The following is a 13,538-nucleotide window of genomic DNA, read 5'->3' as shown; positions in this document are numbered from 1 at the left end:
ACGCACACAAAGCATGTCGGCATTTACTGACTACACATCTACAATAGGCCTGTCACAGTTACTGGATAATAGCAATTATAGGAGATAGCCATGATAACTATGTGGTGAAGTTTTGAAATGAGCAACGTTTAAGCTTGTCAATCAAAGATTTATAAAAATGTGTACATTAGTATAACAGCCACTGGATTTCAAGGGTTAGTTCACACAAAAATTAAACGTTTGCTCATTATTTACTCACCCTCAAGTGGTTCCACTTCTTTCTTCTGTTGAACACAAAAGAAGAGATTTTGAAGAAAGCTGGAAAGCGGTAACTATTGACTTCCGTTGTAGAAAAACAAATACTATGGAAGTCAGTGGTTACAGGTTTCAACTTTCTTTAAAACATCTTTTTTTTGTTCAAGGTTTTAAACAAATAAAGGGTGAGTAAATGATGACAAAAGTTTATTTTTTGAGCAAACTAATCTGAATGTAGGCAGTAAAAAATAAAAACTTAATCCTGTAAGTAGACAAAGAGACTCAAAGCGTTTTTCTCATAATTCATTATATTATATTATATTATATTATATTATATTACATTACATTATGTTATATTATATTCCATTATATTAATTTATATTATATTACATTATATTATATTTTATTATATTTTATTATTTTAATTTTATATTATTTTAATTTTATATTACATTAATTTATAATATATTATATTATATTGTATTATTTTATATTATATTATATTATTTTATATTATATTGTATTATTTTTTATATTATATTATTTTAAATTACAATATATTATTTTACATTATATTATATTACATTATATTATTTTATTTTACATTATATTATATTATTTTATATTACATTATATTAATTTATATTATATTTTATTTTATATTATATTATTTAAATTTTATATTATTTTATTTTATATTATAGTATACTATATTATTTTATAATATATTATATTATAGTATATTATATTATATTACATTATATTATTTTATTTTACATTATATTATATTACATTTTATTAATTTATATTATAATATTTTATTTTATATTATATTATTTAAATTTTATATTATTTTATTTTATATTATAGTATACTATATTATTTTATACTATATTATATCATAGTATTTTATATTATATTATACTATATTATATTACATTATATTATTTTACATTATATTATATTACATTATAGTAATTTATTATAATTTATTATAATATTATTATAATATTTTATTTTATATTATTTAAATTGTATATTATTTTATTTTATATTTTAGTATACTATATTAATTTATACTATATTATATTATAGTATATTATATATATTATATTATATTATGATTTGGTTTTCTGCGCTAAAAAAACGAAAACAAATTAATGGTATAATATTATAAATTAATATTAATATAATATAAGACTTCACCCAAGTTTTGAATATAAAAGGATTTAAAAACATACAAGCATATTTAATTATGTTTTCAACTAAAACATATAAAGTACACAACGACAGACACAGATGTTAGTTGACAGTTAATTATCAGAACAAAATGAATGAACATGACAGGTCTAAATTACAAAACAAAAATGCAATATTTTGCAACACTGAATAGAAGGCCCAAATTTATAAATATTTGGTTTGGCAAACTAATTTAATGAATCATTACATATGCTCGAAAACCCTAGGGTTATTTTTCACCTGATCACTGAAGTGTGAAGCTCTGGAGGTTAAATAACTTTATGATTTATTCAACTATGAAACTAGTTAAAAACGGCTGCAAATGAGCAACTGCTGTCGTCATACTACAACATAAACATTGCAGGTAATATTCAAACTGTCAACATGGATTGCGAAATATCAGAACATTAAGAGATCTATATGACGATATATTGACATTATGAAATCAACTTTTGGTCAGTGTATTATATGCGTTTGTAAGCATAATAGTGTATACTAACAATCTTAAAGAGTTAACGTAGAGTCAGCAGTTTAACCTGCATTACTTACAGCAGCAGCAGCAACTTACCATAGCGACGATTCTGAGGTGGAGTTTTCTCTCAATGTTTTCTTTATCCTTAATAAATACACTGTAAAACACAGTTACAGTAAAGCACTGAGTGTTTGTCTGATATACGGAGGTTTTTGCTGTCTCTGTCCTGCTGATACATACACACGTCTCCCTCTCTCGCTCTCTCGCTCTCTCTTTCTCGCCACTCTTTCCGTAATCTTGTTTTTGCCTGTCTCACTTCCGGTGCCAGTGTTTGTAAACACTGACGTCATGTCGGAAGCTGTTATAATGTTTATAACCCATCGATTTTTTTGCTGTATGCTGACGAAGGGTTTTGCTTAGTCATTTAGGTTAAAAAGCTGCTGTAAATTGTGTTTTGATATTTTAAGAAGAACAGCGTGCAAATAATTATTAGGGATTTAGTGGCATCTGGTGGTTGGAGGATGAAAATGCAGATCCTGTATAAACTAAAGCCTTTTAACTACCTAATTAACTGACTAACAAAACTAAATATTTAAATAAATAATTAAATATATAAATAGCATACAAGTTCGAAGTTGAGTAAATTTGTTTGAACACAGTCTATGGAATTGGCGTCATTATTCAAAATCTGTCAAAATGTATAATCAGCTCTAGATACACTACTAAGTACAATTTACACTCACTGGCCACTTTTTTAGGTACACTATACTAGTACCGGGTTGGACCCCCTTTTGCCTTCAGAACTGTATTAATCCTTTGTGGCATAGATTCAACAAGATACGGGAAATATTCCTCAGAAATTTTAGTTAATATTGACATGATAGCATCACGCAGTTGCTTCAGATTTGTTGGTTGCACATCTATAATGTTAATCTCCCGTTCTACCACATCCCAAAGGTGCTCTATTGGATTGAGTTCTGGTGACTCTGGAGGCCATTTGAGTACAGTGAACTCATTGTCATGTTCAAGAAACCAGTCTGAGATGATTCGTGCTTAATGACATGGCTTGTTATCCTGCTGGAAGTAGCCATCAGAAGATGGGTACACTGAGGTCATAAAGGGATGGACATGGTCAGCAACAATACTCAGGTAGGCTGTGGTGTTGACACGATGCTCAATTCGTATTAATGGACCCAAAGTGTGCCAAGAAAATATCCCCTACATCATTACGCCACCACCACAAGCCTGAACTGTTGATACAATTCAGGATGGATCCATGCTTTCATGTTGTTGACAATAAATTATGACCCTACCATCCGAATGTTGTTCCAGAAATTGAGACTCATCAGACCAGGCAGCGTATTTCCAATCTTCTATTGTCCAATTTTGGTCAGCCTGTGCGAATTGTAGCCTCAGTTTCCTGTTCTTAGCTGACAGGACTGGCACCCAGTGTGGTCTTCTGCTGCTGAAGCCCATCCGCCTCAAGGTTTGACGTGTTGTGCATTCAGAGAAGCTCTTCTGCTGACCTCGGTTGTATCGAGTGGTTATTTGAGTTACTGTGGCCTATCTATCAGCTGGAACCAGTCCGGCCATTCTCCTCTGACCTCTAGCATCAACAAGGCATTTGCGCCCACAGAACTGCCGCTCACTGGATATTTTCTCTTTTTCGAACTGTTCACTGTAAACCCTAGAGATGGTTGTGCTTGAAAATCCCAGTAGATCAGCAGTTTCTGAAATACTCACACCAGCTTGTCTGGCACTGTCTGTCACCAACAACCATGCCACGTTCAGAGTCACTTAAATCACCTTTCTTCCCCATTCTGATGCTCAGTTTGAACTGCAGCAGATTGTCTTCACCATGTCTACATGCCTAAATGCATTGAGTTGCCGCCACGTGATTGATTGGTTCGAAATTTGCGTTGACAAGTAGTTGGCCAGGTGTACCTAATAAAGTGGCCGGTGAGTGTATTTATATATTTAAAAAAAAACTTTTCGATTGTAGCAATCCCAATTATATAGATTAAAGAACCCCATTTTATTTCTATCTTTTTTTATTGTGTTATTTATTTTGCTGACTGCTTCATGTGCTTCATACACATTTTAGCATAAGTACAAGTACATTTATAAATGTTTAACATTACAGAATGAACAGAGTGTTTTATAAAGCTGCATGGGAGTTAATTATTTGATCACTCTAAATTATATATATATATATATATATATATATATATATATATATATATATATATATATATATATATATATATATATATATATAAACTTGGATGTGTTTATGTGTGTTTAAAGTACCTGACAATAAAGATCACTCTGACCAGTTGCAGAAAGTCAGATAATTGAAATGTGATGTGATTGTAAAGAAACCTTTATCCAAAGAAGTAAAAGGGTGTATGTAATAATATACCATAATTTATTATAAAATTTTATATATATTATTATTTATAATTATATATTATAATTTATTATATATTTGTTGTTAATATTTAATTTCAACCACTTTGTTCAGAGAATTCACACAATTCATACTGAGCAATTTCTAAATAGTTGCATTTTTCTACTCTTTATATCACAGTGTTTGGTTATTCATTCATTCATTCATTCATTTTCTTTTCGGCTTAGTCCCTTTATTTATCAGTAGTTGCCACAGTGGAATGAACCACCAACTTATCCAGCATATGTTTTACACAGCGGATGCCCTTCCAGCTGCAAACCAGCACTGGGAAATGTTTGGTTATTTATTTATTAAAATTATTTTTATCAAACATTGTTCATTTTTATAGCCTATTATTTTGTATTCTTCCTGTTTGTTTCTTTTTCTTCAGACTTCATATTTATTATAATTACTAGATTGATTTAATGCATTATTTTCCTGTTCATTTATTTTTTTGTTTGTATTTACTAAAGCATTATAACTTTTTCTTTATATAAAAAATATTGTAAATGTTTTCTTTATCTCAAGCACCATTTGACTTGCAAAATCCTGGAGGGACAGTTTTAAAATTTAAATTAATTTTAAGTAGTAGTTCTATATTTCATATTGGCTATGCAAATATTATTTGCAAATGTAAAATCCTCATTTCATTGCAACAACCTTTAAATTATTTTACTCCCATTAATCATTATATACATATTAAAACGTGTACAAGGCTTTAGTGAATACAAATAAATAAATAAATAAATTATATATATATATATATATATATATATATATATATATATATATATATATATATATATATATATATAATTATTTATTTGTATTCACTAAAGCATTGTACACATTTTAATATGTATCACTGAATATGTATCACAGAATTCAAATAAACACTACTAGCTGAGCTGCTTTAAAGATCAACAGCTACATTTATATACCACTGAAATCCTCAATATATTTCTATTTCGGGTGCAGGATGTTGGACGTTCACTCAGTGGAAACATGGATCGATCAATCGACCTGACAGACGCGGAGCTCAGCCAATCGCCACGCACAACTCTCATCCAACAACAGACGACCACTCCACTTAAAGAAACCCGATGGGGGTTTTCAACAGATGCAAACGAGATCCACAAACGATAAAGATACCACAAAAGCAGCATACCCCATAAACGCAGCAATACAATACAACACAATAGACCGGCAACGCCCACTAATTATTATACACCTGCCACTTCTTGGTCCCCTCAAATCTGCCACAGCAGGTGGGCGGGGCGAATGCAAATCTCCCACTACAGTCACTAGTGATGTTGGGCGCGGTTGGTTCACATTGAGCAGCCGGCGAGAAGATTGAGAACTAAACAGGGTGCATCGTCCAATCTTCATCAAATCTTAATTATTACAGAACAGCTTGCATTTAAAAGAGAACAAACGCGACCACATACATAGGCCTACAAGAGGTATGTTTATTATTGTTGTCTTCAGCTATATTTCTACATAAGATTAAATGTTTAAAGCATTTAAAATGACGTTAATTTAATGTACAAGCCAATGAAATGTATATTAATTTTAATAAAATGTATTTTTTATTAGTAAATGTCTTTTTAATGAATGTCTGTTGATTGGAGCATCTCTGAAATGCTTTGTCATGAGATGCGCCATCGCTATTTTTGGGGCCCCCAGAGCCTCTCTTTTAATAGACGTGCATGTCAAATGCTTAAAAAAACATCGAGGCTAATTATGGTGGTCGTGTAAGGGTCTCGTCAAGTGATTGTCTGATATTTGGGCGTTTACCGTCCGTGCATTGTGCGACCGGAGCTAAATCACGACGCGACGTGATATGAATTTCAGTTAACTATAGAAGAGCTTCATTAAAATTGGTGGCGCTTTTAGCTTTCAGATAAGGATCATCAGCTCCCAAAGGATGTGTTTACTTTGTAACGAAACCATAATGCTTCTTTGTTTGTATATGTTAGTTCTGTAGTCTTGAATTAAATTAGAATATATTAGTATAATTAGATAACTTAAGAAAAGACACCATATGTTACTGAACATGAGGTTTTATCGTCAGCCTGATTAATATGTCTTTTTATAATAAAATATAATTTTATCAGTCCTCCTTTAGGATTTTGCAGGGACATAAAATATAAATTATATATCTAAAAATAAACTGCAGCCATAAATGATTAATATTTTTGAGGATACATAAAAGATGCAGGCTTTAGTTCTCGTTTTCCTGTGAAAATACACAAAAATCTTATATAAGATTTGTCTTTCTTATCTCTCAAGAACCATTAGGCTTGCAAAATCCCAGAGGGACAGTTTTATCATTTTATTTATTTGAAATAAGTTTTATTTTTCGTTTTTGCTGTATGCAAGTATTTTTTGCAAATGTAAACTGGTTATTTAATTCTCAATTTTTTAAATAAATTTACTTATTAATCATCATCATATTAATAACAATATTAATATTAATAATATAATCTTTTGTAATAAGATATTAAAATGCAAAAAAGTTAAAAAAATTATAGTATATTTATTAATATAGAATATATTTAATAGCTTATAGTTGATATATTGTGCTTAAATTATCTATATAAATATAAACTGCAGCCATAAATAATTAATTTTTTATGAGGATCCATCCAAAATGCATGCTTCAGTTTTGCTGTGAAAATACACAAAAATCTTGTAAGATGTTTTTTTTTTTTTATCTCTCAAGAACTATTGGGCTTGCAAAATCCTGGACGGACAATTTTATAATTTTATTTATTTGTAATATTTTGTATTTTAGCTATATACTAGCAATTTTCTTTTGAAAATATAAAATGCTTATTTAATTGTCTCAGTTTTTTAAAATAAAAAATAGTATACTTATTAATAAAGTATATTGAATAGCTTATATTTAATAAATTGTGCTTAAATTATTTATCTAAAAATAAACTGCAGTCATAAATGATACATTTTTGTGAGGATACATCCGAAATGCATGCTTCAATTCTTGTTTTGCTGTGAAAATAGTCCAAAAAATTAGATTTTTTTTAATCTCTCAAGCACTATTGGACTTGCAAAATCCTGAAAGGACAGTTTATAATTTAATTCATTTGAAATATTTTTTCATTTTAGCTATATGCAAACAACTTTTTTTGCAAATATAAAATGCTTATTTAATTGTCTCAAATTTTAATGAGTTTACTCATTTATCATAATAATAATAATAATAACATGATCTTTTAATGAAATATTAAAATGCAAAAAAATAATACATTTTTAATAAAAATATTAGTATATTTATTAATATAATATATTTAATAGCTTATATTTAATAGTTAATAATAGTTCATAATAATAATAGTTCACATCTGTAAAGCTCAACAACTGTCTAATTATTTGTACTCCTACTCTATTTTAATTTAAAGCTATTGTTCATAATTGATTTATTAATGTTATTGCGATAATGTTTATTACTTGTTTACATAACAATGTTTTACCCTTTCACCTGCATCTGAAAGTAGTTTTGCAGATGTAAATTGCTCGGGTTTCCCTGAAAATAGCAGGTAACTGAAATAGCAGCCCATCTCCGGCTAGTCGGAAGATCACTAAGTGGAAATGTAAACAAGCTCATAAATGGCAAGCAATGCAAAGTATTCTGTGAAAGTTGATTTCAGCATTGCACACAATCATTCTGATGGAATATTTCTGTTTGGATGATCATAAAAAGGATAGTTCACCCAAAAATGCTTTTGTTAATTGACTCAACCTTAAAAATGTAGATGACTTTTTGTTTTCTTCTGCAGAAACTAAAAAAATTGTGTAAAAGTTTATTGACAATATTTGCATAAAACCACCTATACATACAACCAAACATATAACTCAAACTGATTGTCAACATTCATAAAAATATTATGATTTTTCATGTGTTAATGACCATGTGCGTGTGTGTTTAGGTGGATAGCAGTAAGTGCATAATTTTGTTTAACGAATATTTTTAACTGTGGTCCTAGCGATTCGTATATTGCTTATATATAAATTTAAAATTATGAAGGCAAAACTAAATTATTACCCATGTCTCCAGATGATACATTGAGGTCTTATGAAGTGAAATTAGTCTGTGCAAGAAACCCAGCATTTTCTACACCATATTTAACAGCAAGTTTTCATTTTTGTGGGAACTATCCTCAATAAGTATGTTTATGCAAAAAAAAATTTGAAACATTCTCAAAATTACATAAATCTGCACAAATTACATAAAAATAAAAGCTTTTTCATGTTAAAACTAATTTTTGTCCTAACTATCTGCGGCAGTGATGTGCAAAATTTTTATTTTAGAAACCATTTCTATTTCTGTGACATCGTGTCAAAACAACACCCTAAACTACCATGTAAATGATCATCTCAGGTACTGAATATGGGCTTTATTCAGTGTTAAATGCAACCAATGTGAGTTTGAACACCTTGTGACTTTTTATTGCAATACTAAAAGCGAAATCAGATAGTTCACCTCAGATCTTGAAAATAATTAAAATAATAAAAAAAAATAATTGCTTGTCAATGGAATCTTGTCGCGTTGCGTGTAGTTAGGACATGATGCTATGCTCATACAAGTATACAGACGGTGTCCGAACTACATGCGAAATGTGATAAAAGCTATCTTTTTCATCTTAAATTTTTGTCCTAACCGTCTGCTGCAGTGATGCACGAAATTTCTATTTTAGAAACAATTTCTGTTTTCGCGATGTCCCGGCAAAATAACACCCTAAACTACCATAACAATTATCACCTCAGGTACTGATTATGGGCTTTATTCATTGTTAAATGCTACCAGTGTGAGTTTTTGTTTTTGTGATATTTATAACTAGCAAACAGTTTGCAAATGGAAGTCTGAACTGAAAGTGCGAACCAACAACATAAGCCAATTTGTCAAATTGGTTAAATATGTATTAATAAGATTATAACCATTTCGTTGGGAGTGCAGTGGGTGGTATTTAAATGTTTCTGTCATGCTGTGTCGCGTTTTGTGGAGACAGACAAATTGCTTGTCGATGAAATCGTCGCGTGTAGTTAGGACAAGGTGTAATACTAATGCAAGTTTACAGACCATGTCAATAATGCTACCTCTCTTTCACAAATGAACATTTTTGTAGCTTATGTAAAGATGACTATCAGAAACAAACATTGAAACACACTTTCAAAAGTTTTCGTTTTTTGTTTCTGTTTTTTTTTTATTTGCACAAGAACATATTGGAATAAAACTGAAAAAATAAGCCATAATGTGCAAGAAAAGGCAAAAGCCCGAAAGGCTTATTTAGAGCCTCTGCCTAAATAATAATAATAAAAAGACAAAACAATTGTGTTAAAACAAATACTAAATTACAGTTACAAGTAAGTGATGAATACACAAATGAAATTACAAAGCAAATAAAACAATAAAATCAAGTGAAATCATACATTCATTCATTTATTTTTGTTTTGGCTCAGTCTCTTTATTAATCTGGGGTCGCCACAGCGGAATAAACCGCCGAAATCATACATTCAATAGAATTATAAAATTTTTGTATGGGATAAATAGTTCCATAATTTAATACCCCTAAATCTAATTGAGTATTGCGCTGTACTTGTATGAACTTGTATGAAAATCTGAGTTATCGATTCCACAATCTCTTCTGATTTGGCAGATCGAAATGTTGGACAAAACCAGCAGCCAGTTCGACTCCTTCCTGTTCTGGAGGCAGCCAATCCCATCACTGGACCTGTCGGAGCTGGAAGACCTGGGCATTTCCGCCCCCAAATCCAAGGAAATGAAGTCCGGCAAGAGCTTCCCACGACAGGACGAGGACGAAGATCAGCTGCTGTCAAAGTTCTCCACCTTCAACTTCTGGAAGGAGCCCATCGCCAGCATTGACACCTTGGATTTCAGCCTGCTGTTATAAGACACTGCTATGCCATTATCAGTTCCGGCCCAAAATCTGTATTTGAAGGGATAGTTCACTCAAAAATGATCATTTAATCATCCACTTGGTCTAAACCTGTTTGAGTTTCTTACTTCTGTTGAACACAAATGAAGATATACCGAAGAATGTTCAGCCTTTGACTTCAATAGTATGTTTTTATTATTTTTTTATGGATGTCAGTGGTTTCCAACGTTCTTCAGAATATCTTGTTTTGTGCAACAGAAGAAAGAAATTCATAAAAGTTTGGATCTACTTGAGTGTGAGTAAATGGTGAGGAAGTTTTCATTTTTGGGGTGAACTATCCCTTTAACACCACTGTGGTTTCACCAATTCTCTACTATCTGATATTGATGAATTGATTCGAAAAAATTATGTGTTATGCATTTCTTGTTAAACCATGTCAGTACAATTGTAATGACTGAGTTCTTATTTGTGCGAAAACTGTCAGGGCGTTATTGTATTTCACTGCCTTGTCAAGCCTAACTGCTCAATTGGTCATGCTCATGAGGTAAATCAGTTGAAATTATTTCATTTTTTAAGGAAAGGGGTGCTTGAACGCTAATGTTTTATTGTAATATTATTATTATCTGCCAAATTGATTGTATTATTAACACATACCATAATTTTGCTAGGTTAAAGTGGAATCTCACTTTTAAGGTGTTTTGTATTGAGCGGAAATGCTAAAATGCTAATGCTTTTCACAATTTCCCCCCATTTGGTTTGACAAATGTCAGATGCCAATTAAAGTGAGCTTGCTGCTAAATCAACACAAACATGTCTCTGTTTTTAATATGTTCATTTTGAACACTATAAGTTGAGAGAACATACAACACAAACTTATTAAAAACATTATAATGTGTCTGTTACAAGTGCACCTGTTTTTTTGGTGTTGTTAGTGCTAGCTCTACTACAATTCGGAGTAGATTTTGGCTGATTATGGATTACCCTTTTCCTGTGGTTTACTTCGCTAATGCTACGCAGCTGCAAATTAGGTTTAGAAGTGTAGCATACAAAATATTATGTTTATTTTAAATGACTAAAATGCCACTCAGTGGTTAGCGATGTCGCCTCACAGCAAGAAGATCGCTGGTTCGAGTCCCGGCTGGGCCAGTTAGCATTTCTGTGTGGAGTTTGAATTATAGGTGAATTGAATGAACTAAATTGGCCATAGTGTATGTATGTGTGAGAATGTGAGTGTGTATGGATGTTTCTCAGTACTGGGTTGTAGCTGGAAGGCCATCTGCTGTGTAAAACATATGGTGGATAAGTTGGCGGTTCATTCCGCTGTGGCGACCCCTGATGAATAAAGGGATTAAGCCGAAGGAAAATTAATTAATTAATGGCCAAAACGCCTTGTTGACTAATATAGACTATACATATTCATAACCCACGTGAAAAATACTATAGTAATTTGTAGTAAATGCTGTAACGTTTTAGTTAAGTACTTGTGTTAACCTGTTGAGGTAATTCTGAATTTGCAATAGTAATACAGCAACTATATTAATATAAACAAATGACCCTATACTATACTGTTATCAACTATACAGGGTATATAATAATACAAAACAGATTACTGTAGTAAAAATGGAAGTATACTACAGAATTTATTACAGTTTATCATTTCACTATAGTTAATGCTAGCCGATTTACTATTAATATAGCATTATAGCACTATAGCAAAGAGTAGTCATTCATTTTCCTTTGGCTTAGTCTCAATTTCAAGATCTTCACAGCGGAATGAACTGCCAACTATTCCAGCATATGTTTTACACAGCGGATGATGTTCCAGCAGCAACCCAGTATTGGGAAAGCAAATAGTTGTAATTACTATAATATATACAGTTTAATACTCTTTACTGTTTCATCAATTACCATTTTTTTTAAGGGAAAATATGCCAATGTTTTAAAATAATTAATTACAATGATTCACATTTTGGTGCAATGTTCACCTTAAATTCAATTCATTTCATCTCTATTTCTATACTAATAATATATTAAGCAAGCCAGTGGCGACAGTGGCGAGGAACAAACTTCACCCATTCACAAAAGTAAAGGAAAGAACCTTGAGAGAAACCAGGTTCAATTGGGCATGACCATTTCTCCGCTGGCCAAACTTCTTGTGCAGAGCTGCAGTCTAGGCACCAGGGGCTGCAGAACGCTGGATGTCTATCGTGCAGGTGTGAGTAAGTCACCAGCGGGTGTTCAGGCTGGCTCAAGGGATCAATGCGGAGACTCGTCTGTCACTGGGGTCTTTCAGAAACTCAGTCTCATTCTCTCCACTCCTCCATGACCACCACAGCAGCTGCTCAGGGTACGGCCTGGTCCAAGATTATGGATACCTCTAGAAGTCCTTTATGATTGGCATCATCTCTTCACAGTTCTTGGATCACATCAATGGCGCTGGAAAATCTCTGGAGACTTGGGATGGAAATAATGAATAATGAAAATAATTAGTGTAGCTGCTGTTCGTAGTGTATTTAAACAAGCGGTATTAAATAATAATGCAAAAATGAAGTGCTATAAATATAAGCATATAAACAAACATAGAAACAAAAACCAAGTCTTTAATAGGATTCATGTTGTAAAAATTACTATATTATAATTATTATATAATTATATTGTTTCACTAAATTATATGCTTTAGTTGGTGAATTCTGTAAATCATGGTAAAAGAAAATTACTAAATCACGTTCACACATTTTCACACATTGTAATACACTATTTTTATACTAAAATACTAAAAAAAAAAATTTAAGTTGTACAATACTGTTTTATTTTCATGATTGAAAAAATGTTTCTTGTCATGTAGGCTAAGCTATATCGGAAACAAAAAACAATTTTAAAATTTTCTATCATATTCTATTCTATTCTATTAGTATTATTATTTTATATTATATTATATTATATTATATTATATTATATTATATTATATTATATTATATTATATTATATTATATTATATTATATTATATTATATTATATTCAATACAGTAATAGTAGGCTGTGTATTAAAATCAATTACACTGTCTACTTAATTAGTCAAGATTTTTTAATGTTACGGGCTATTTGAACGGTATTCAAATACCTAGAAGGCCCTAATATGGTGCCTAAGCAGGGAGCTGACTAGGCTTTGAAACACGTCCACTTTTTGCGTCCTAAAGCTTCACTTTTATTTCCGGGGTAAAGCAGC

General features: G+C 31.1%; 2 protein-coding genes across 3 annotated transcripts in view; one reads left to right on the top strand and one right to left on the bottom strand.

Annotated features, from left to right (window-relative positions):
- Positions 1-2,255, bottom strand: part of mindy1 (MINDY lysine 48 deubiquitinase 1) — a 28,048-nt gene extending 25,793 nt beyond the window's left edge. Inside the window, exon 1 of one of the 2 annotated variants that reach the window (XM_056479989.1) lies at positions 2,042-2,255. The gene's annotated coding sequence lies outside the window, so the exon portion shown is untranslated. The remainder of the gene's footprint in view (positions 1-2,041) is intronic. The other variant, XM_056479988.1, reaches the window with a different exon arrangement.
- Positions 2,256-5,700: 3,445 nt separating this feature from the next.
- On the top strand, positions 5,701-11,121 carry mllt11 (MLLT11 transcription factor 7 cofactor). The gene is made up of 2 exons (XM_056479779.1): positions 5,701-5,857; positions 10,073-11,121. Exon 2 carries the CDS (start codon positions 10,079-10,081, stop codon positions 10,325-10,327), a length of 249 nt encoding a protein of 82 aa, XP_056335754.1. The 5' UTR covers positions 5,701-5,857; positions 10,073-10,078; the 3' UTR covers positions 10,328-11,121.
- Positions 11,122-13,538: the final 2,417 nt, after the last annotated feature.

This window comes from Danio aesculapii, chromosome 19 (assembly GCF_903798145.1).
Source record: "Danio aesculapii chromosome 19, fDanAes4.1, whole genome shotgun sequence".
Taxonomy (NCBI): Eukaryota; Metazoa; Chordata; class Actinopteri; order Cypriniformes; family Danionidae; genus Danio; species Danio aesculapii.
Note: the sequence above shows the minus strand (reverse complement) of the source record. Positions and strands in the feature narration are given on the sequence as shown.

Bases quoted from the DNA above. Each gene is read 5' to 3' on its own strand.
- mllt11 (XM_056479779.1), top strand. From the start codon at position 10,079: ATGTTGGACAAAACCAGCAGCCAGTTCGACTCCTTCCTGTTCTGGAGG.